Raw genomic sequence first — 24,449 nt, 5'->3', positions numbered from 1 at the left:
AAAGGAGGCACCTGATACAGTCCAGTGGACGGAGCCGTGTCAGCAGGCCTTTACCCAGGTGAAGGCTGCCCTATGTGGCGGGCCGTTGTTACACACTCCTAATTTTTCTCTCCCTTTTCTGTTGCAGATGGACGCGTCGGACAGGGGGCTGGGTATAGTCCTGTCTCAGGAGATCGAGGGAGAGGAACTGCCGGTGCTGTACATTAGTCGCAAGCTCTCTAAGAGAGAGACTAAGTACAGCACCATCGAAAAAGAATGCCTTGCCATCAGGTGGGCCGTCCTCACCCTCCGCTACTATCTCCTGGGACGGGAGTTCACCCTCTGTTCGGACCACGCCCCCCTGCAATGGCTCCACCGCATGAAGGATACCAACGCGCAGATCACTCGGTGGTATCTGGCTCTACAGCGTTTTAAGTTCAAGGTGATCCACAGACCGGGTGTTCAGATGGCTGTGGCCGACTTCATCTCCAGAAATGTGGGGGGGTGAGGGTATGTGTTGGCGGAGGCGTGGTTTGGCGAAGTCTGCAGTGGGAGAGAGAATTGGGAGACGAACGGTGAGTGAGCGGGCTGGACGGAAATAATCATCACCTGTCTCGTTTCAGTAATTGGTGTGGAGAGAGTATTTAAGGCCAGGAGAAACAGGAGTAAGTGAGAGAGAGAAGGTCTGCTGACGACTCACGGAGCCGGAAGAAGTAAACCGGGAGCGAAAGTCTTTGATGTTTGTGTTTGACACACCGTTTATGTTTAAAAATAGCAAATAAAATCGTCAGCAGACAAGCCGATCCCTTGTCCTCTTGCTTTCCACCCCTGAACCTTTCTACAACTACCATCATATAGGCTACTATAGCATGAAATAAACATGAATGGACACCAAAGGTTATAAGACGCAGTACAAATTACCTACAGTAAAAATTCCTGAAATGTCTCATGTAATCGCTCATTCAGTTGTACAAACTGCAGAAAACGTGTAGCTTGTAAACACATTTACCTCAGAATAACCATTTAGCGTCACTAATAAGCTCATCAGTTTGTTAGAAATTTTTTTTATATATATTTATATATATTATATATTTATATATTATAAGAAAATTGCAAGGAGCTGAGGAAAAAATTCAACACCTCTTATAAACTTGCATGTTACTAATAAAAAGAGACTGGATGTTTGCAAGGCGTATGACAACATTTATAGGATGCATTGAAATGGAGCACAAACTACACTCAGTGGCTAAGTGATTCTGATATATTTATGTATATTGTGTAATAAACATAGTATCCACAACTAGTTACACAGATTCCCTTAAATAAACACTTCTTTGTAACTTTATACAGTTCTAAAGATGGAAGATGTTTAGATCTCGCTTTAAGTGAACCTTAGTTCCCAGGACATTTACAAGATAGAACAAGTACTGATGCTGTAAAAGGAAGGGAGACTTACTGTAAACGCGTGACAGTATAATTGAAATGTTAAAGTGTAAATAAATAAAACCATCTCGGTTACGTATGTAACCATGGTTCCCTGAATAGGGAAAGAGATGCTGCGGTGACGTCACCGTATGGGAACACCCCTCGGTGTGACGAATGTCTGAAGCCCTATACCATCCCGCCAATCCTATTGGCCAAATAGCGCTTGGCACCACCCCTCGCATGTGCACGCATCGTATACCTGGGTGCCGCGCGCTATTTCGCTCAGATATCGTGAACTGAAGAAGAAGAATGCTATCAAGGTATGGAACGGCCGGGACCGCAGCATCTCGTTCCCTATTCAGGGAACCATGGTTACATACGTAACCGAGATGTTCCCTTTCATAGGTAACTTCGATGCTGCGGTGACGTCACCGTATGGGAACCCTATACCATAACGCCTGACGTACCTGATAGCTGGGATCCAAGGAAGCATCTGCTCAAGCGGAGAGAACCCGGCAGCCAGGAGCCATCCTCACATCCAGACTTTCGGTGAGGACCATCCTGCCACAGCACAGATATCATCCATAGAAGACCCACTGAGAAAAGCTTGTGAAGAAGCCACTGCTCTCGTTGAATGAGCTCTAATTCCTAAGGGCGAAGCGAGTCCGCGCGCCTCATAGGCTAAAGATATTGCCTCCACCAGCCAATGGGACATGCGTTGTTTTGTGACAGCATGGCCTTTATTCTTATTTCCGAAAAAGACAAACAGCTGGTCAGACTCACGCCATGGGGCTGTATGATCAACATAAGTCTTTAGCGCTCTGACAGGGCAAAGACTTAGATCTCCTGACCCCGCCTCTGCAGGGGTAAAGCCTCCAAGACCACTTGTTGAAAACGGAAAGGGTTAGAAGCAACCTTAGGGACATAATTAGGCCTCGGTCACAGCAATACCTTTACAGAGCCCGGTGCAAATTCCATGCACAAGGGTGAAACAGAAAGAGCCTGTAAATCCCCAACTCTCTTGAGGGAGGATAAAGCCACAAAAAGAACTGTCTTCAAAGTCAGGATTTTATCCGGTATAGTTTTCAGGGGCTCAAACGGATGCCCTGATAAACCTTGCAACACAATAGATAAATCCCATGAAGGAACTCGCACAGGGCGGAAAGGCCTCAGCCGTCGCGCATCTTGTACAAAACGAGAAACCAGCGGATGACGGCCCACTGAGGCACCATCTATATATACGTGGTTAGCTGAAATGGCTGCCACGTAAACTTTCAGAGTGGCTGGCATTACTCCATCAGATAAACGGTCCTGAAGGAACTCCAGTACTGAAGCCACTGGGCAGTAAACTGGATCCATATTACGAATTCCACACCAGGTCGTAAACAGTTTCCATTTGAAAGCATATAAGTGTCTCGTAGACGCTGCTCTAGAATTCAGTATAGTCTCGGTGGTTTCAACAGCAAGACCAGGACATACTAACTCACCCCGCTCAGAGGCCACGCCCACAGCTTCCATAGATCTGGCCTTGGGTGCCAAAACATTCCCTGCGCTTGCGATAGCAGATCCTGTCTGAGGGGAATCTCCCATGGAGAGCCCGCTAACAGACTGATCAGGTCCGCAAACCATGGCTGTGTGGGCCACCACGGAGCCACCAGCAGCTGCTGCTCCACTCTGTCCAGCCGTATCCTGGATAACACCGCTGGAATTAAACGAATCGGGGGAAAAGCATACAAGCTGGTTCTGGGCCAATTGTGAGCTAACGCATCCAAGCCCAGGGGCGATGGAGGGCATAGGGAAAACCACAGCGGGCAATGCGTAGTCATGCTCAACGCAAATAAGTCCACTCTTGCTTCTCCAAAAATCTGCCATAAGAGGCTCACCGTTTGGGGGTGCAATCTCCATTCCCCTTGCTCCAGAGTCTGTCTGGATAGCAAATCCGCTCCGAAGCTCAAACGTCCGTGGACATGAACCACTCGGATCGACAGAAATCTGTTCTGAGACCAAAGAAGAATATTTCTTGCCAGCCTGCACAGGGGGCGAGAGCGTAATCCTCCTTGATGATTCAGATACGACACAACCGCTATATTGTCTGACCTGAGCAGTACATGACGGCCCATCAGCAGATTCGAGAAATACTGGAGGGCTAGAAAAACTGCCAGTAATTCTTACCTGTTTATATGCCAACTGCGTTGTGTCGCTGTCCACACTTCGTGAGCTGGGCGCCCTTGACAAACAGCTCCCCAACCGGTCAAAGACGCGTCCGTCGTGACAGTCTCTCGGGAAGCACAAATCCCCAGCCGAACTCCGGCTAGAAGGAATTCGGTTGACATCCACTGTTTTATTGACATAACACACCTCCATGTCACCGAAATCGTCCGATGCGGAAGACAATGGGGTGAAATGTTCAGACTTTTCATCCACCACTGAAAAGGGCGCATATGAAGTAATCCCAGACGGATTACAGGGGATGCCGCTGCCATTAGACCTAAAAGTCTGAGGCACAAGGTCACCGTCACTGTGCGACCCGCTATGAAGCGACGCACGCATGACACGATCGACTGAACGCACGGGAGAGAAAGCTTTGTTGTCATCGCGTGAGAGTCCAAGTCTATTCCCAGAAAGGTTATCCGTTGAGAGAGAATTAAAACACTCTTCTGGAAATTTGTGCGTAAGTCCAGGCTGTTTAGATGATTCAGCACAAGATCCCGGTGAGAGTGTGCTTGAGTCTGCAATTGTGCTAACACCAGCCAATCGTCTAAGTAGTTAAACACTCGAACGCCTTGGAGCCACAACGGGGCCAGAGCTGCGTCGATGCATTTTGAAAAAGTACGGGGAGCGAGAGCTAAGCCAAAGGGAAGAACGCGGTACTGATACGCTTTGCCCTCTAAAGCGAATCTGAGGAACTTCCTGTGTCTCTTGATGATCTGAATATGAAAGTATGCATGCTTCAGATCGATTGTGACAAACCAGTTGTTTGGTTGAATCTGAGACAAAATAGACTTTACCGTTAACATCTTGAATTTTCTCGTCCTGAGTGCAAGATTCAAACAGCATAAATCCATCGCAACCCGCCGTCTTTTTTTGGCACCACAAAATAGCGGCTGTAAAAACCTGACTCCATCTGAGAGGGGTGTACTTCCTCTATAGCCCCTTTGCTCAGCAGAGTTGACATCTCCTGTCGCAGCACCGCTATTTCCTTTGGTTTCACAACCGTGGAAAGAATTCCGCGGAAAGGAGGCGGGCCTTTTCGAAACTGAATGGTGTATCCGTGACGAGTTGTGCGTAACACCCGTTGTGAGATGCCGGGCAAGCGTTCCCACGCGGCCCGAAACAACATTAGCGGTCTCAAGACTTCCGCTTTCTGCAATGCTTTCATACGCGTTAAAATGTCCGGGCACGAAAAGCTTGCGGCGTTCGTGAACAGGGGAAGTGCATGCGTCAAAGTCGTTGGTCTGTGTATAATCCTGAAACGTGTCCACGGCAGGAATTAATCCAACAAGATGAACATCGGGCTCTGCCGCTAGCGAAAAAGCAGCGGCTGTATGAGCCGTCATAAACGGGTCGTCTTTGCCAGACCCTTGAACCGTCCCTCGGATTCTGAAAGCTGAATTGCACAGAGTGTCTGAGGGAACACTCAGCATGATAACTCGATCCAATGCTGCTTGAAGCGTCCTTTGCGGTGAGACAGTCAGTGTTTGAGTGTGGGGACTGCAGTGAGAGGGTTGGATGCGCAAAAGCGGTCCAACAGCGCTCTCTAGTGTAGGGCACAGTCCCTGGCAGTGAGTATCAGGATCAGAGAGTATCAGGAGCTGCTATTCGGGGCCCAGAAACGAGAGGCATTAGCCGTCGAGCTCAGGTCTAACCTCTTCCGTTGTCACTGGCGAGCCAGTGGAAAAACCTTAGGACCCCAATCCTTACGAGGGGGCGCCATAGGTGAAGGCTCTTTCCATGAGGCAACTCGTTGGCAGTGAGAGGAGGTTGAGCGAGAACGCGCGGGCGCCTGCCGGCGTTCAACCTCCCTAGGCCTGCGAGGAATCAGCTGGCGGAAGGCGGCTGATTGCTTTTTCGCTGCTCTAAATTTCTCCACCACCAAAGTGACAGCCTCTCCAAACAAACCGTCCTTAGAAACAGAAGCGTCCATAAGAAAAGATTTGTCCTTTTCTTTGATATCGGTGAGATTAAGCCAGGGGTGGCGCTCGACCGTAATCAAACCAGCCATGGAACGGCCCACTGCTCGAGCAGTATGGTAGCGTGTAGCACCAAATCCGTTGCTCGTTTAAGCTCTTTCACGGCCTCGGTTGTGATACCCTCCCCTTCATCGAGTTCCTTTAAGAGCTCCGCTTGGTAGGCCTGAAGGAGGGGGAAACGCGCTTCTCCTGTCCACTAGGAGGGAGAGAGCTAGCGTCGGCCGCGAAGTCCTCAGACCCCGAGGCCGCGGTGGATAAAATGTCGTCGTCGTAATGTCCACAACCGAAGGAGATAGCACCGTATGCCTCCGCTGTGGGCTGTAAATCCTCGTTAGAGAAAACGACTGGTTCAACAAAGCTCTTTTCCTGCACTAGGGTAGGGGAGAGCGAGCGATGTGGAGAAAATTCCAGCGACGCGCTGTCCTCAAAATCCATGTCGCACGTGTCTCCCCAATTTATCGCCTCGTGTGGTGCCTCAGCAGCCGCAGAAGTGACATGACGGGTGAGAACGCGAGATGATTCCTAGGGCACAGATGATTCGCTTCCCTGAAGGAATGAAATCTGAGCAAAATAGCGCGCGGCACCCAGGTATACGATGCGTGCGCATGCGTGGGGTGGTGCCAAGCGCTATTTGGCCAATAGGATTGGCGGGATGGTATAGGGCTTCAGACATTCGTCACACAGAGGGGTGTTCCCATACAGTGACGTCACCGCAGCATCGAAGTGACCTATGAAAGGGAAACAAATATTCAGTGGTACTTAGTTTGGTTACAATTTTTCTTACAGAAACCAATGGCTCCTTAAGTGATTCATTCATTTGTTTTATTTTTATTTTTTTGTCTGAAGCCCAGCTGTTATTTCTTTCACGAATACATGACTACAGTCAACGTACAACACTGTACGTCACCACTGGTATTACTCAGCAACAGGCACACCCTACCTCTTTTTAATATATTTTTAAAACATTTTTTAAACACATTGTTACATATCCTTACAACATTTAATCAGAATATGAATTATAAATGTAACTAGATGTGTTCACTACCTGTCTAGCGACATGTGCATAGGCCTATGTGTAATCATCTATCACGTCATAACTTCCAGTTTCAGAGCATAGTGAGCAACAGGAAGGATTTTGCGACTTAAAACCCACTGAAGTGGCTGACTGCTTGATCAGTATCCTGACTAGTGAACAGAGGTGGGTAGTAACGAGTTACATTTACTTCGTTACATTTACTTGAGTAATTTTTTGGGGTAACGAATACTTTTCGGAGTATATTTAAAGATGGGTACTTTATACTCTTACTTGAGTAAATTTTTGGGGAAAAATCTGTACTTTTACTTCGTTACTGTGAGCGACGCTCCTCTCGTTACTTTATCTTAATGCAATAAATGTTATAATGCTTCAGTTTATGCCAAACGCGCCGTCTACTTTTCTCTGGGCAATGAGCGATGCCCATTCGCGAATGATTCATTCTTTTGAGTCAATTCTGTTCAAAGGCTTGATCAAACCAATTGGCAAACGAGTGAATTGGTTCATGAATCAGTTTGAATGAGTCGTTCAGTTCCCTGCCGCACGCGCTGAGCATCTGAAGCGGTTCACTCAGAGTTGTAACGTTTAACATCAGCAGCGTTGAAAACGTGGCTATGGAACTGCACTGAATTGAAAGCAAATCTGCAAAGGCTATTATTTGCTTGCGATGGAGATCCTTATTAGATGAACACCGCGTGTGCTGTCTACTGTTTAACAGGTAATAAATAACTTGGGCTACATTCGATTACAGTACACGATACCACTGTGACATTAGTTTGTTGCACGTGTGTGGCTTATAACAGAGGGGAGTCAAGTTGAATGCAGCTTCCAAAAGACAAAAAAAAGCCGATTAAGATTTTATTAATTTTAATACAATCACACCTGTGCGAGTAGGCTACGTTCAGCAAGTCATTACATCAGCTGCTAAATTCAGATCTGTGATTGCTTGCTGGCGCTGAGCCAGAGATAGATGTGTTTTTACAGCACTGCTCATTATAACCAATCACACATGATTCTTTGGGGCTTATTAAAGCATTGGCCAATCAGAGGCGTTCAGATGAGTCATCGCTAAAATGCTGGTGCTTCCTTCACTCGCTCACTGACTGAATACCTCTTTCTGGCGAATTCTCTCGTCAGAAACAACAAAGTGCAGATGTGTGTACGAATCTATAATTAAGATATTGATTTCACAGTGTTAACAGTTTCAGTGATTTTAATGGGAGTTTCTGAGAGTGATTGAAATCTAGACTGTGAAAATTATCTTTAATAATGTAAATGTTATTTGCTCTCTTTCTGAACAATGAAAGATTAATAGCAATATTTATATCACATTAACTTTCAATGTTAAATTCACATTTAATATAAAGTCAGTCGTATTAAAAATATGTTATGGCATGACACCTATATCTGTTACTTAAGTAAACAGACTGGGTTTTATAATAAATTACATAAATCGGAGTAAAGGCTGATGAAATATATACATTTATACACGCACACATACATTACATGCATTTTATCTATATATCTAAATAAAAATAGGCTCAGTATATATGACCCAAAGTAACTAGTAACTAACTACTTGAGTAGATTTTTTATCCGATACTCTTTTACTCTTACTCAAGTAACTATTCAAGACTAGTACTTTTACTTTTACTTGAGTAAATATTTCTAGAAGTACTTTTACTTTTACTTGAGTACAGTTTTTGGGTACTCTACCCACCTCTGCTAGTGAATTAGGGAGCTGAATCAGATGCACCCAATGTTTGCTGTTGGTGTCACATCTGAGCCAGTCCTCCTGATCAGCTAAAGTCTGAGACACTGTATTCAACTTGTGACCATCATCCAGTCCCGTGCAGCCAATAAACATTGATTGAAGACATTTACAATAATAGTTTTTCAAGTCAATGTGTATCTCAATCATTCACTACCCTAGCACAATTTTACAAGTGGCCATTTTACACAGAACGTGTTTTTGCATTCCACTATGCTGCTTTTTTGTTGCATTTCTATGTAAACATGCAGTAGACTTCTTGCTTGAGACTTCTGCAGGGTCGCATGTATGACACAGTGTTCTAAAAACACAGTGTTTAAATTAGCTTGACTGAAAGTCAACTTCAGTTTAATATGCTGCATTTCACCCTCCCCGCATTTATCTGCATTTTTAAATGCAAAAATGCATTGTGTTAATAGAAATTAAGCCACATTGCAATCTTAATTGCGCCCTCTGAATATCATTTCTATGTTAAAAACAGGGTAGCTATAGCTTCATATAAAGCCCCTAAGTTCATGAGCCTTACGAAGTGCAGCAAAAAGGTATGATCCAAGGCAGTAGAGGTCATAATTAAACCTTTATTTTTAAATTTACTGCCTATGCATGTTTACCAATGACCTACATCAATCTTTGATGCATCACCTGCTTCGAAGTATCTTTACAACCTTCCACACGGTGTGGTTAAATTAACCAGACCACTTGAACACTTTTAAATGCAGTTGCATAATTAGAGCATGAAGATGTTGATCTATAAGAGAGGAGGAGGCAGCAAATGAGGTCTAGAGGACATTTGGTATATCCATTTTTTTAGAGCATTACTACAATGTACATCTGTTATACTGGTACAATCCGATCAAAAAATCATTACTTTCTTGCCTGACGAAACATGTGTGACCCTAAATCAGTCATAATGATTTTTTTATTTATACATCACGTGAAAGCTGAATAAATCAGATTTCCATTGATGCATGGTTTGAAAGGACAGGACAATATTTTTGAAAACCTGAAATCTGAAACCAAAAATATCAAAATGCTGAGAAAATAGTATCTAAAGTTGTTCAAATTAAGTTCTTAGCAATGTATACTAAAATTAAAAAATTAAGTTTTGATATATTTACGTTAAAAATGTATTAAATATCTTAATGAAATATGATCTTTACTTAATATCCTAATGATTTTTGTCATAAAATAAATAATGATCATTTTGACCCATACAATGTTTTTTTTTTTTTTTTTGGCTATTGCTACAAATATACCCATGTGAATTATAACTGGTTTTGTGGTTCAGGGTCACATATGTGTGTTAACTTTGGTAAATATAGCAATTACCTTGAACAGTCATACTTCATTAATACATTTTAGAATAATGCAATTTAAGAAATAGTTCAACAGTTCAAAAAAGTTTCCCTTCACACACTCAGTATCCTTCCTTATGTCTGTTTTTTGCTTACTTTCACCATGATGTCAAAATCTTAAAGAAGACATTTTATATTTTCTCTGCAAGTCCAGCTAACAGGAAATGTTCTCAGATCTTTGGCTAATGTTCTGGCAAGGTCCTTACAAGGTTTTTTCCAGTAATTTTTAATGGTATATTCACTTTCTCAAAAGTTGTTTTCAAAAACACTATTTACACACTGTTTGTGGAACATTATAAAAATAAAATAAAATTCTTCATTTTGGACAGTCATCAAACAATTCACAACAGACACATTTGCTGCTGTCATAATCCAAGTATGTTTGTTCCAGGCGCCTTAAATCTTCTATTATATATGAATCACTTGCATACAAACTAATGACTTCAATAGGTAGGCTGACGCCTATGCATGGAACAAGTGCAGATTCGACTTGCTGAGCTGACCACCTCCTACATGTAGTCTACTTTGGTATCACGGTGCACTCTGGGGTGTGTGTGACAGCTTTCATATCACTAGTTTTTCATGCAAACCATGTTTTGTTTTGAACATTGTGAAAGCCTGTTAATTGCAACCAAAATGTAGAAGTTAATACTTTACAACTCGTTCATTTGATTATGTAAGCAGATAGAGATTAGACTAAGTGTTCAGTAATAATGTCTACACTAAACCACAGCCAGAAGTTAGTCTTTATAAGAGCGAAGTACTCTGGCTTATATAACCTTTCTTTGATGTCAGACAGGCCCTGCTGTTGTTGCAAAGGCAACATTTAGGCGAAAGTGTGCTAAAGTGGGTCTGGCTGATGCACAATGTGTGATGATTGTAAAGCAAATATATTGTTTATACTTGAGAATCCATATTTAGGCGCTTACAATTAGTACTTTTGGGGTAACTGTGTGTTCATTGTGTTTAAGCATTGTGTATGAGCATTTGGACTAACAATAAAATTGTGTTGTATTTAAAAATGACTGCCACTATCTCACACTATCTTAAGCCACTGATAATATTTTTTCCTATGCATATGCTAGTTGTTTACAGATTACACATGGTGCGTCATAAACCTGCAACTAAATTTCCCAGTCTTGCCTAGTGTTTGTGGTTGACAAGTACATATAGAGATAAGTTGAAAATATTTTCAAACATCTGGCTAACATGCAATGGTAGGATCAAAAATTTAAATACATAAATGAAAATCATTTATATTTTTTAATATTATGCTTTTAGTGGTTACAAATGGATAAAACAGTCATGGTTGTAAGATTTAGTTTGGTTCTCATTTGTTTTGATTTAACTCTTGTCTATTATAAAATCAGTCCATTATTGTTAGAATGTTTTAGGCATTTAATCTTTTTAAATGTATAATGAAATATACAATGAATTTGACTGGATCCAGATGATGTATTAATGTCAGTTGTTTATGATTGATGGTTTACCTAAAGAGGAAATCATTGCCTCAACCTAGTTTCACAGCATATGACATTTCAGCAAAACAGTGAGGCAGAAGCCACACACAGCACTTTCCTTGGAAAGAGAGATGGTGAGTGTGTGATTCTTCTGAAGATAATTGAAAGCTATTTTAGATATAATGTAGATATAATGTGTTGAAAGTTAAAAACTTATAATCTTTCTTTCGCTTTTGTCGTTATGTCAGAAAAACCACAGCTATTACTGTATGCAAATAAAAAGTGCTTTAATTTAGAAACTAAAAGTTTCTTCAATTTAAGTGAGTTAATTAACCAATACAAAATATACAACACTGAATCGTTTTACTTGATCCATAAGATCTTGGTTAAATTTGTATATTTCAAATGACATTTCTGTTTTTCTGACATTTATTTTTCAGTGTTTTTCTCAGATCTGTTATGGGTGGATGCTGTTGTCTTCAGTTTTTGGTAATAAAAAAGTTTTCTTTTGACATTAATGCTAATACACTTCAAGCTTAACTTTTTGAACAAATTAAAGAATTTGACATTTCCTCCAACATAAAAATGTCACAATGTACAAATCAAGTACTCATTTTGTGCCATACACAGGAAGCACCTGTACAAAAAGATCCTAAATTTGCATTTCGCAGCTTGGCGTGAAAAATTTAAGGTAATGTGTCTTTGTTTTTCAGCATTTGGCGATGCAGCAGTGAATCACACTAAAACTTTATTTGTCAATCATGGAGAGTCTGCAAAAATAAGATGCAACTACAGCCGAACAGATGACACAGAAAGCTTGACAGTGGATCTGCAAACATTAAATCATGCACTGTGTTCGTATTACTTACATGAGAATACATGGAAAAAACAAAACTGTAAAGATCCCATCAAATTCACATGGATTCCAGAGACTAAGGAAATATCATTTGAGCTCTTGAATCTTCAAATTCAGGATACCGGCACATACACCTGTACTGTGAGGAGGATTGTAAAACCACCTCAAGTGGATCTGGGATTTCAAAAAGTTCAAGTTATTGGTAAATATTTTTTTAATAATCATAATAGATTAGATTAGAGAGGTAGCTCTGAATGCTAAATATTGCATTTTGTGTGTTAATCCTTCCTCTCAGTGCGTCCCGCCTTGTCTCTGTCCTGTGTGAAGAGGCCTGATGGATCAACCTTGATTCTGTGCTCTGTGGAATTTTACAACGATCCTCTTGAACAGTTGTGGATCAGAGATGGAGACTTCCTCAACATCTCATACTCAAATAAATCATTCAACGGCTTCTTCAGTCAGCAGTCATACCTAATACTGCCACCACAGACCTTCAATGATACAATATACTCCTGCTGGTTAAACCACTCCTCCTTAAACAAACCACTTGTGGCTAATTTATCAAGTTCTGTCTGTTACGAAAGTGGGGGTAAGTTTAGAGCTGTTATGTATTTCTTATTTCAATACCCCTTTTCACACAGTAATACTGGTAAATTGCCGTAAAATTACCGGAACGAATTTACCTGTATTTTTTAAAAGATCCTGTTCACACATGATCTCTTTATGGCAATTTACTGGTAATTTTCTGGAAAAGTCTGTATTTGTGAAAGGGCTTAATGTGTCATACTGTATTCACGAGGCCTTTGCAATTATTCTGTCTCATAGGTGTGACTGTGACAGTAGTGTTTGTCATGTTGACAGTGGTGTTGACTGTCTTGTTGATCACTCCAGTCATATGTAAAAATTACAGTAAGTCTCACTGTTCATGCTAATGGTTTGTTTATTCTTATTCAAGTGTCGTTCTGAAACAGAATTGGTTCACATCCATTTTTGCATAAGATTTCATTAGATATCAAGTGATATGTCACTTTATCACATTTTAATTTAAGTTAATTCTGTTAGCAGAGTGAGTCACAAATCTTTCACACTAAGTGCCAGTTCTTCGTTTTACTAGTTAACCTTAATGACCTCAGTTCTTTCATTACAATTCTCCATCTAGCCTGCACTATCTTGAAAGTCATGACCGAACTTGTGTGTTATTTGAACCTGATTGTGCCCACATATATACTGATGTTGTTATAGGGTGTTAATCTCATCTCATATGTGCTCTTATCTTGTTCCAGGAAGAGCAAGTCGGCGGTCTGTGTCTCCTGCAGAAGTGAGTTTCACACCTGAGCCTGTCTTCCATGATCACCTGCAGTCTGAGATACTGTACTCAACACTGGGTGACCATCATCCAGTCCCATGCAGCCCTGCCATTGTCCCATCATTTGTACAATAAACACTGAATGAGCACAATGTTAGATTTGTGTGTATCTTCTTCACAACACCGATACAACAAAAGTTAGTTATGAGGCCAGTTGCATGAACTGCTTAAACTTGTTTTAAAAAAATAACTCATCTAATTTGTTTTCTTCATAACTTTTTTAAAGTCATTTACAAAAAGATTGATTGGTCGAATTTAAATAAAAATGTAAAACAATTACTTCTTGGCTAAATGCTAGTGGTCGAACTAATTACGACATGGCTACTATATAGCCAAAAGCAGTATGTGACAAAAGACAAAAAAGTACCTGGATGACCTAATACTTCCAGAATAGTCTGAAATGTGCATATGATAGCTACTTTACTGTCCCATGAGGCCAAAGGAGAGCAGTGACACAATGCAATTAAAACTAGTAAGTCATGTGATAATGACAACATGGCAAATATAGTATATCCAGAATGCATTCATATTATGCACATTAATATGAAATAGAACATACTCTTTTAACCATTACTAAGTAATTACTTATTCAATTAGTATCTAATCAAGTATGCCATTTCGGACACAGTCACAGACTTAACAAAGTGGCTATGTTAATGCAACTGGCTCACGGTCTTAAAATTTTATTGATTTTATTTGATTCAAAAGTGCATTAGTAAAAGAGATTCACTGAGTCTTTCTTGCAGGTTACACCAATACAACAAGCAACATTTTATAAATGAGTCTTTGAATTATGCATTCAGTTGATTTGTTCAGAATGATTCAGGATTGAAACATGAGTCATTTATTGAAACGTTCACTCAACAGATTAGTTCAAAACAGAAAATGCATTGCTTCTGTGATGAGATGCTCAGTGGTTCTTTCTGCTGTGGCATTGGTGGAGCCTTAATTGTTTAGGTAGCTGGCAATATTACTTCAAACATAAATGTACTTAATATTAAAACTCACAAATATGGTGCTTGCCCAAATGTATTAGCGTGGCTCTGGTTATCTGTGGTTGTTTAATTGTTCAATCATTACACTAAAGGCTAAAATTTATTTGGCCAAACGCACCAGTTGCCAAAAGTTACAGCCATGCTGCAGATTTTGGGCAGCTGGGTCAACAGATTTTTGGGTTGACAGAACATTTTGTAGTTTATAATTTTATAATTTATAATTTTATAAATTGACAAATTTTTAAACTACATTTGTTATGCATCTCTTACATGTTTCAGTTTGAGTTTGTTGTGTTTGAAAATTGTTTATTGTCAGGGCCGTAGCGGGGGTTTGTGGGGCCCCAGTACAGATTGTACCAGTGGGCCCTGTTTGAAACGTTTACATTTTTGTTTATTTTGTATGTTCGTTCTATTTAATTATTTGTGCTATTTACACAATGTTTAAGTTTTTCAAGTTTGTAGGTGTCCAGGGACAGAAACCTAATAATCAAATGTAAAATAGCACTTTAGTCTTCACTGTAAAAATTAAATATATAGTCAAAACAGAACATTTCTCACATTATCACAGTTTATTACCTATACTTTCGATAATGGCAACAAAATATGACAAGAAGAGTTTACAAATTCATCTTGATAATGTCAGATAACTTTTATATAAAGGTATGTACAGTAATGGATTACTATCAACCAAAAATTCAGACAACTGTAAGTATGAAAATAACTACACAATTATCAATACTTTGTTGACCAATTACCAAGCAATGCTTAATTTTGTTCAGTCTGGTATGTAAAAAGGTTGCATTAGCAATTAAAGAAAAAAACACTTCGGCAAAACATGGTCAGGTCTAGTAAAAAAAAAAAAAAAAAAAATTATATCTGGTGTTGGAATAATTTTTGGTTTGACTGTGGAATAATTCTTGTTAAAACTACAAAGTAATTCAGTCAAGAGCAGTAAGTGATTTTCTTTCTTTACATTAAGGACAAAGACAGCAGATAGTAAATTGGGGTGGCCACTTTAAGAGACAATGCATCCAATATAAGGAAATACATCCAATTTCTTTCTCCACTGTTTACTTTCATTTAAGTAATATATTGTATGCATCAGCCGTGGGCCCCTATAATCGTCACCACCTTTCACCTCATAGCAATGGCCCTGATTTTTGTACAATGTCCAGTTTTTTCTCTGGAACCATATACAAAGTCGGAAAGTGTAAGCTGCTTAGTGTTTTAAAATCTGTTCAGATTACAAAATTGTGTAGAGTTTTTCAACCTGAATAGCTTCAACAAACAAAACTGAAGCCTAAAAGTAGCGTTAACATTTTGTATAAATAAACATAAGAAAGTCAATTTGAAAAATCTTCTGACAGCCTTAAGATGCAACTGAAACTTGTGTGCAACTGCAGGCAGTAATTCAGTCTGAGCATATCATCCATGCAATGTCTTTGTGGTCATGGTATATTTTTATTTCTTATCGCCTTTTTCACACGTGATAGCGTCCCTGCATCACACGTGCTCACTACCTCCCACACTGTGTGGTTAAAATAACTAGACCTCATCGGTTTTTTAGTGCACAAAAGAAGTTAAAAGCAAATGAGGTATAGAGGTCATTTGTTTTAATCATTTGAAGTCCCTTGTGCTTTTAGACTGTGACACTGCAAGCCATGGTGTTACTTCTCTATTGTAGCTTGGACAATGAGTAACGCCCCATCTATATTTGTCCAGTGAATAAAAGAATGAAAGAGAAGATCATTTGTGGTTGGCTCTGGATGAACAGATAACATTGTTTGTCACGTGGTAACTGCATGAGAACACATAGTGCTCTTGATTGTCATGGCTTAAGCTTTAAGTAGTTTTTATTTCAGTCTACAAGACAGGTGCTATCTCTGTACTACATCATATTACTCGAGCTTGTATCTGACTTGACTAAAATTACTCAGCTACCTCAAACCAACATCTCTTCTTCATTTGCACCATCATGAGTTAGAACAGCAAGTGTCTGCAAAATACAAAAGAGGATGCCGTTTCTGAAATTCACAATGGTGAGAATTTTTCATATTACATAAGATCGGTAATAATATATATCTGCAAATATATTATTAGTTGAATTTGGTAAATAGCTTGAATCATTAATTTTGTTTCTGACATAATCATATACAATACATGTTTTGGGTGGTTTTATGATGCATGAAATTTAGTCTCGCATTGCACCACAGAAAAATATATTTTGAAACTCTTGATACTGATTGGTCAGTCTATTGTTAAATATATTTAGGAATTTAAAATTACTGCTGAAGTGTATAATCGAGAGTTTGGCTTGGTAAACAGTTTCTACTTGTGTTAGTTTCACTTTTTTATATCCTCTGATTTTTTTTGTTTTACATGAATTCATGTCAGTTCAAATCAACATTTCATGTACTTTTAACTAAGCACATATGCAGTTAATGAAACTTTTATTTATAGACTCAATGTCTGTTAACAAGAAACACACAATACAAGCCAAGACAATACACGTTCAAAAAGACAGTTATAGCAATACTTCCTCATACACTCTTAAAAATAAAGGTGCTTAATATGGAAGCAAAATAATGACTTATGTCTTTGAAACAAAAAAGCATGCTGAATAGCACTAACTGAAAAATAATGCATTGAATTAACAGTTCTTGCATTTTAATGCCTTGAATTTCCAGGGCTTGCATTGTTAGGTCCTGAAATTTTATATAGTTGTTAATTTAAGATGTGAATATTTCAATTAAAAATATTTCACACACCTTTTCATAATTAAAAAATCAATAATTCATATTCACGTACCAGAATTCACTTCCAAAATATTAAATCGGTTAAAAATACGATGTATAATATTCAACAGGCAAATTTCGGTCCGTTTTATTTCACTTTCTAAATTCGCTTCCACAAATTCAGTGGTTAAAATTCGGCAGATAATTCGCCCTTTCACATCCGGGAGCTGCAGGAATAGCAGTAGAGCACAGAGGCATGATCTCTATCTACTGTCAGTCGCTAACCAACAGGTGGTGCAAGAGGCTGTTAAATAAGGCCAAAGCAACAGGTGGATTAAGTAATACAGTTACAAAAACTGATCTGCAGAAATTAAGCAAGCGCTAAGTAGAAGTTTTGATTATCGGGGCATGTGGAAAAGCTGATTGTGCGTATGTTTATTTCAACCTCTTTGCTGTTACCAAGTAAGCAGCTATGTTCAGCAGTTCCTTCATCTTGGCTGAGCTTTCAACGTTGTTACGGGAAAGGATGAAGCTGAATGTTTAGTTCTTGTCACATGACCCGCGGTGCGCTTGCGGCATTCTGAAAGTTGAGATGTTTTTAACTCGATGCTGTTCGGACGCGCCTGGAAAAAACGGGACCGCGTCGCACCGCGTGCGCATCGCGACCGCGTCGCTTCCATTATGAGCGCGCATACCGCGCGCCTACATTGGAAATAACGAACTTGAGCATGCAAAAGACGCGATAAGTGAACGCCCCCTAAGAACTGCGGTCTTCTACAGTACTTCAAATATGCCGTGGAGAATCACAGAAAGTGACCGAATTCAAGAACATTGTTGCAGCATCTCTCATGCAACGAATAAACACCGCTAACTTGGAGAATACAGTGGAAACTCCTCTTCTCGCGTCTGCCCTAGACCCTCGGCACAAACATCTCAGGTTTCTCGATGAAAACATGAGAGAAGTAAGAAAAAAAACTTTATTTGAACATTATCAGAACATTTTCCTTGATGCAAGTGGTGCGGATGCAGCCGCCGTCACCAACGATGAAGAGGATGCAATAACAACTCGTAGGAAAAGGCTGGAAAAGGCTGAGCCAGTACTTCAGCGATGATTACAGAGAGTCCAGCCGAGACGAGTGGGTACAGTTCTTGCTGGAGCCATGTATTCCATGTATTCCACCAGATGAGGATCCAATTCAGTGGTAAACGAAAACACGAAGCGCTTCACAAAACATATTCGCTTAGCACACCGTTATTTGTGAGTCCCGTCAACGTCTGTGCCGTCAGAGCACGTTTTCTCCGCGGCCGTCCTTATTGTTAACAGACTAAGGAGCCGACTTTCCCCCAATCATGTTTACATGCCCGTATTTCTTAACAAGAACATTTGAAAGAATAGAAAAAAAGAAAAAAAGATTTGCTGACAGTTTAAAAGTTAAGTGTACAATAGCCTAATTGCTGCAGGCTGCTTTACGTTTTTTCTTTGTTCACTTATTATTTTTTTTTTGCTTTTAATCTGTACTTTTATTTGTTTGCACGCATTGTTAAAGGTTTTCAGCTACAAAACACGATGTGTAATGTTCAAGCTTATTGTGTGTAAGCTTGTTCAAAATGACGAAAACAAATGTTGCTGAAAAATGTCTGACTCATTAAACTTAATTTAAATAAACGAATATTCTTTTTTTTGTGAGCTCAAATAGTCGAATGTGATATTTGTGGAAAACGCCCATCCCTAGTTAGTCAGTCTTGTATCTAGCAATGTACTACAACTGTTGGAACATGAAAACCCTTTCCAGGGATCTTTAATATGTAAATAATTGTATACTGTAAATATATGAAGGGAGGTATTGGCAAAATCTCACCTGTAGAAAATCACCATGAGAAATACAAGATTAAGAATTTGACTGTGTTATTTAGAATTTTAATTAAAACACATCGGACCTTTTAACCCAGTCAGTGGAATTGTCAGACGGTCCCTTGGGTGCGGTAGCACGTCAATAATTTCTTCAGTTTACATTTTCAGAATATACCTAGATTGTTTTTAACTCATTTTTTTATGTTAATATAAATTGGTTGCATATTGTTAAAACTAATCATGGTCTTGATATCTTTGTGTGACTGTCGACTTTATAGACCAGTGGTAATGGAAATCAATTATAAAGAAAATGCAGCGCATTGGATTCTTTTTGATCCCATTTGCTTGCCTGTATATAGTTTGCATAATCCTCAATAAAATCTATTCTGAGATCTGAGGTCTTATATCACAGTATTAATTGACTGAGAAGCGTTACTCGTCATTGGGGAATCCTGGAGTGTGACGTGAGGGGATCCCCAGTATTAAAGCACAGCGACTCACAAGCCATGACACAAAGTTAGGCAAACTAAACAACCGAAAGCAATATGTGTCTTCCTTAGATGTAATGTTAGTTCTGTAATTCAGTGTTGGGTAAAACACCATTATAATCTCCTTTGAATGGATTGCCATTTTGAAATAAATTTAGTAGCAGAGCTACTGAAAGCGATTTTTTGTGCTGCAAATCCATTTATCCTTTGCTGAAATTTCCGCGTCTTCATGGAGAGAGAGCGTCATTGTTGCTTAGCCTCAGGAGCGCTTCTGCCCGAGCACTTTGGAAAAAAGGAGAAAGCGGCGCACATAGCCTTTTCCACGCGTTATTAGGCGCGATATGTGAATTGCCCCTTATTCATTCATTAATTATTTTTTAAATAAATTAAATTATTTTATATATATAACATGCACTTTTTCTTGTTCCGTAACTTGCGTTCATATCCACATCTGTCTGTATATAGTTTGCATCATCAGTAAGATGTGAGTTTGTCTTTAAATCGCTGTCACTGTTAGTGCGCTGAGCCACGTGTTTTCTTTTCTTTAACAGATTTCTGAGGGAAACCGCGTGAAACCTTGAGCGTTCGTTCATATTTTACATCTGCTTAACTGTCTATATAGTTTGCATAATCATCAATAAAATGTATTCTGAGATCTGAGGTCTTATATCACAGTATTATTTGACTGAGAAGCATTACTCGTCATTGGGGAATCCTGGAATGTGACGTGAGGGGATCCCCAGTATTAGCCTACAGCACAGCGACTCACAAGCCATGACACAAAGTTAGGCAAACTAAACAACCGAAAGCAATATATGTCTTCCTTAGATGTAATGTTAGTTCTGTAATTCAGCGTTGGGTAAAACACCATAATAATCTCCTTCGAATGCTGCTTACTTGGTAACAGAAAAGAGGTTGAAATAAACATACGCACAATCAGCTTTTCCAAATGCCCCGATAATCAAAACTTCTACTTAGCGCTTGCTTAATTTCTGCAGATCAGTTTTTGTAACTGTATTACTTAATCCTCCTGTTGCTTTGGCCTTATTTAACAGCCGCTTGCACCACCTGCTGGTGAGCGACTGACAGTAGATAGAGATCATGCCTCTGTGCTCTACTGCTATTCCTGCAGCTCCCGGATGTGAAAGGGCGAATTATCTGCCGAATTTTAACCACTGAATTTGTGGAAGCGAATTTGGAAAGTGAAATAAAATGGACCGAAATTTGCCTGTTGAATATTATACATCGTATTTTTTAACCGATTTAATATTTTGGAAGTGAATTCTGGAACGTGAATATGAATTATTGATTTTTTTATTATGAAAAAGTGTGTGAAATATTTTTAATTGAAATATTCACAGCTTAAACGAACAACTATACTACATTTCAGGACCTAACAATGCAAGCCCTGGAAATTCAAGGCATTAAAATGCAAGAACTGTTAATTCAATGCATTATTTTTTCAGATAGTGCTATTCAGCATGCTTTTTTGTTTCAAAGACATAAGTCATTATTTTACTTCCATAGCTTAAAAGGTTCTTCACAGTGATGGCGTAGAAGAACCATTTTTGTTTCCAAAATGAACCATTCAGTCAAAGTTTCTTTAAAGGAGCTATGTGGAGGTTTTTACTAAAAAAAATCTTTAAGATAGAGTTTTCATTTGTACATGTATGAGCCAACCATGATGTAAAAAAAAGAATGACACCTCGACTGACCACCACGGTTGCCTCTATCAGCCTGTAGGCTCAATTGTGTGTGGAGGAGTCGGGCCCGAATTGGCGCGAAAATTCACAAAATGTGACGTCATGTGCGTTCTCGTCTACTTGGGTTTACAACCGTACGGCACGCCAGCCATTATAGTAAGCAGCGGCAATAGTGTTTTCAAATGGACTCTGCGGATGGAAAGAAGTGACCAGCCTCCAGCACAATTCAGACACCCACGGACACTCCTCGTAAGTAAAAAAAAAAAAAAAGATAGTGCGCACTGAGAACGAGCATGAGACTGGCTGTAGTTCCTCTAACGGCCACTGGTGTCAGTAACGGTTAGAAATTTCAGAACCTACGCAATGCTCCTTTAAAGAACCATCTCTTTCTTACCCTTTTTAGAATCTGAAAAAACCCACAAAAAAACCTTTTTGCCACAAAAAACCTTTTGTGAAAAAAAAAGGTTCTTCAGATGTTAAAAGTCCTTTATGGAAACATTTAGACAAAAAGGTTATTCTGGCAACCTGAAGTAACTTTATTTTTAAGAGTGAAGAGGACTGATATCGCACTTCAGTAAGCCTAGGATTTGACAAAAATATTATAATATTATTATGTGAATTGTCCTAAAGTGAGATAATATACCGCTGGCAATTAGCACAGAACAAACCACAACAATGTATTCATAATACAAAATGTATCACTATCTTCTCCACTGATTTATCTTTCTGTTCTCTTCTCAATAGATAGTATCAAAGTGTAACGCTTTGACAACATGTGTGTGGATGCTTCTCTCTTTGTTTCCTGGTAAAGATTATACAATTCTGTTCAAATTTTAAGCAAAGATTATTATAATTTTTGGAAAATCACTGAATTAAATCTTTATACTATAATGCAGCAACGACAATAAAGTGACTTCAAATGGAACTGAATATTTATTGGCTGTCCTGTCTTTTTCAGTGTTTATAGCTGGACATGCATTATTTAACGGCACCTCGGTTCAGACGGGTCATCGAGGAATGTCAGTCAATATCAGCTGTAACTACAAACCATCAAATGACAGTGATGGTTTCATAGTAGAACTGCAAACTAATAGCACATTGTGCTCAGTGATGAAAAAGAACAATTCATGGATAAATCAGTCATGTAGATATCACTGTAGATTTATTTGGATTCCAGATACTGTGCAAATGGCATTTGAGATATCAAATCTGCAGATAAAAGATACTGGCACTTACAAATGTGTTGTGACAAGAGCTATACCACCTCCTTCTGTGCTTTTGAGAGAAGAAAGAACATTTGTTCAAGTTACTGGTAAGAATTCACAATGACAAATCATTTGAGTGCATATAACAGTGTATCATTTACAGTATTTGCTCTTGATAAATGAGCATTTTACTATAATTGTCTTATATTTCATATAGCACACCCAGTTGTGTCTGTGTCAGATGTAAGTGCATTGGGTGGATTTCCCACGATCCTGTGCATCTCTGAGGGGTTTTACCCTTCTGCTCTAGAGCAGCTGTGGATGAGAAATGGAGCATTTCATAATGCCTCAATCACAAACAGTACTAACAAAACCAACCCTGATGGATCATTCACCCTCCATTCATACCTGAAGATATCTGACTGTGCACACTACTCGTGTTGGGTAAACCACTCATCCCTGAGCCAACCAGCAATAGTCCACGTGTCTCCTGATTGTTACGGAAACAGAGGTATTCCTTATTTTTTATTGAATACCATAGTGTGTCTCATGGGATACTTTTGTCAAACAATCAGTTTTGTTATGTAATTCTGCTCATTAACTTTCTTCTATAGATAAAAATGTATGGATAGCTCTGGCTACCTCTGTGCTGCTGATTCATACCATACTGATTATCACGGCTGTGTGTAAGCATTCCAGTGAGTTTAACATTTGATCACCTACACATGGTGTCTTTTTTTTTCTACTCAGTTTAAATCTCAGTAACCAATGGCAGAATGATGTTGTTAGTGAAATCTAAAACAAATGCTATAGTAATCAGAAATATTCTGATGGATTCACTATTCTCATGTTCATCCAGGAAGAGCACATCACAGGTCTCCTGTAAGAGTGAATGCCACACCTGAGCCTTATCTCCAATCTCACCTGCAGTATGACATATATTCATTGTTGGGTGACCATCATCCAGTTCCATGCAGCCCTGTCGGAGTTCGCTTATCTCCACAGTGAACACCAAATATTTAACATTGATAGATTATACATTGATAAACATCCAGATCCATTTCTTGTATGTAATATATAGTTTCTATATGATTATTTAACCTCCCATTTTGTTGCTTATGTTGACAGAGTATATGACACATACAAAATATAAGGCATGTGATCTTTGCCAGCTTAAAGGGATACTCCACCCCCAAATTAAATTTTTGTCATTAATCTCTTACTCCCATTTCATTCCAAACCCATGAAGCTTAATTTGTCTTCGGAATACAATTTAAGATACTTTTTATGAAAACCGGGAGGCTTGTGTTTTTACCATAGACTACCAAGTTAGACTGTCAAAGTCCAGAAAAGTATGAAAAGCATCGTCAGAATATTCCAACTGCCATCAGTGGTTCAACCGTAACATTACGATGAGACGAGAATACTATTTGTATGCGAATAAAGCAAAAATAACGACTTTCATTAATTGACAGAACTATACCACCTCCTTCTGTGCTTTTGAGAGAAGAAAGAACATTTGTTCAAGTTATTGGTAAGATTGGTAAGATTTTTATGTGTGATTGGTAAGATCGATAAGATTTTTATGACTGTGTCTACTTTAGACACAGTTGACTTTATGACTGTTCATCTACTTTAGATGCTGTTTATCATGGTGCTTTAAGATTTATATAAAACTTTAAACCCTCAACTCATCATTGTGCCTTGTATAACAGAGTGGCTTGGTCCTCATTGTCTAGTAGGAGAGAAATGCATTGGAACTTAATTATTTATAAAGCCATCTTGGGGATGTTGCGTTCTTATCTTTCCTGTCTTGTAAAACAGAAAACTGTTGAGGAATATTTTCTGCGTTTTAAAAACTATATAAATTTGCTGTCTGATTTCAAGAAATCACTCGGCAAATGTAAGATAATTCAGTGAAATGTAATTGATTTTAGTCTTTTTAGTTTGTTTGCATTGTGTAAGCCTGTGACGAAATGTATTGCTGCTCATCTTGGCCAGGTCACTCCTGTAAAAGAGATTTTTAATCTCAGAGA

At 39.2% G+C, this 24,449-nt stretch overlaps 2 protein-coding genes across 4 annotated transcripts; both read left to right on the top strand.

Annotated features, from left to right (window-relative positions):
- Positions 1-11,257: 11,257 nt before the first annotated feature.
- LOC132127382 (uncharacterized) lies at positions 11,258-13,527 on the top strand. Its single transcript, XM_059539222.1, has 6 exons — positions 11,258-11,347; positions 11,654-11,702; positions 11,927-12,271; positions 12,365-12,658; positions 12,895-12,978; positions 13,353-13,527. Exons 1-6 carry the CDS (start codon positions 11,345-11,347, stop codon positions 13,508-13,510), a joined length of 933 nt encoding a protein of 310 aa, XP_059395205.1. The 5' UTR covers positions 11,258-11,344; the 3' UTR covers positions 13,511-13,527.
- A 2,614-nt stretch (positions 13,528-16,141) lies between these two features.
- On the top strand, positions 16,142-23,877 carry LOC132127612 (uncharacterized). Of its 3 annotated transcripts, none has more exons than XM_059539556.1 (6): positions 16,142-16,469; positions 21,953-22,013; positions 22,167-22,520; positions 22,631-22,924; positions 23,028-23,099; positions 23,273-23,877. In XM_059539556.1, coding segments are annotated over exons 1-6 (807 nt in total). In that variant the 5' UTR covers positions 16,142-16,445; the 3' UTR covers positions 23,275-23,877. The 3 variants fall into 3 exon arrangements, with proteins under 3 accessions (XP_059395539.1, XP_059395538.1, XP_059395537.1); XM_059539554.1 differs by having other exon boundaries at positions 16,150-16,469; positions 23,028-23,111; XM_059539555.1 differs by lacking the exon at positions 21,953-22,013 and having other exon boundaries at positions 16,148-16,469; positions 23,028-23,111.
- Positions 23,878-24,449: the final 572 nt, after the last annotated feature.

Source organism: Carassius carassius, chromosome 45, assembly GCF_963082965.1.
Source record: "Carassius carassius chromosome 45, fCarCar2.1, whole genome shotgun sequence".
NCBI lineage: Eukaryota > Metazoa > Chordata > Actinopteri > Cypriniformes > Cyprinidae > Carassius > Carassius carassius.
Note: the sequence above shows the minus strand (reverse complement) of the source record. Positions and strands in the feature narration are given on the sequence as shown.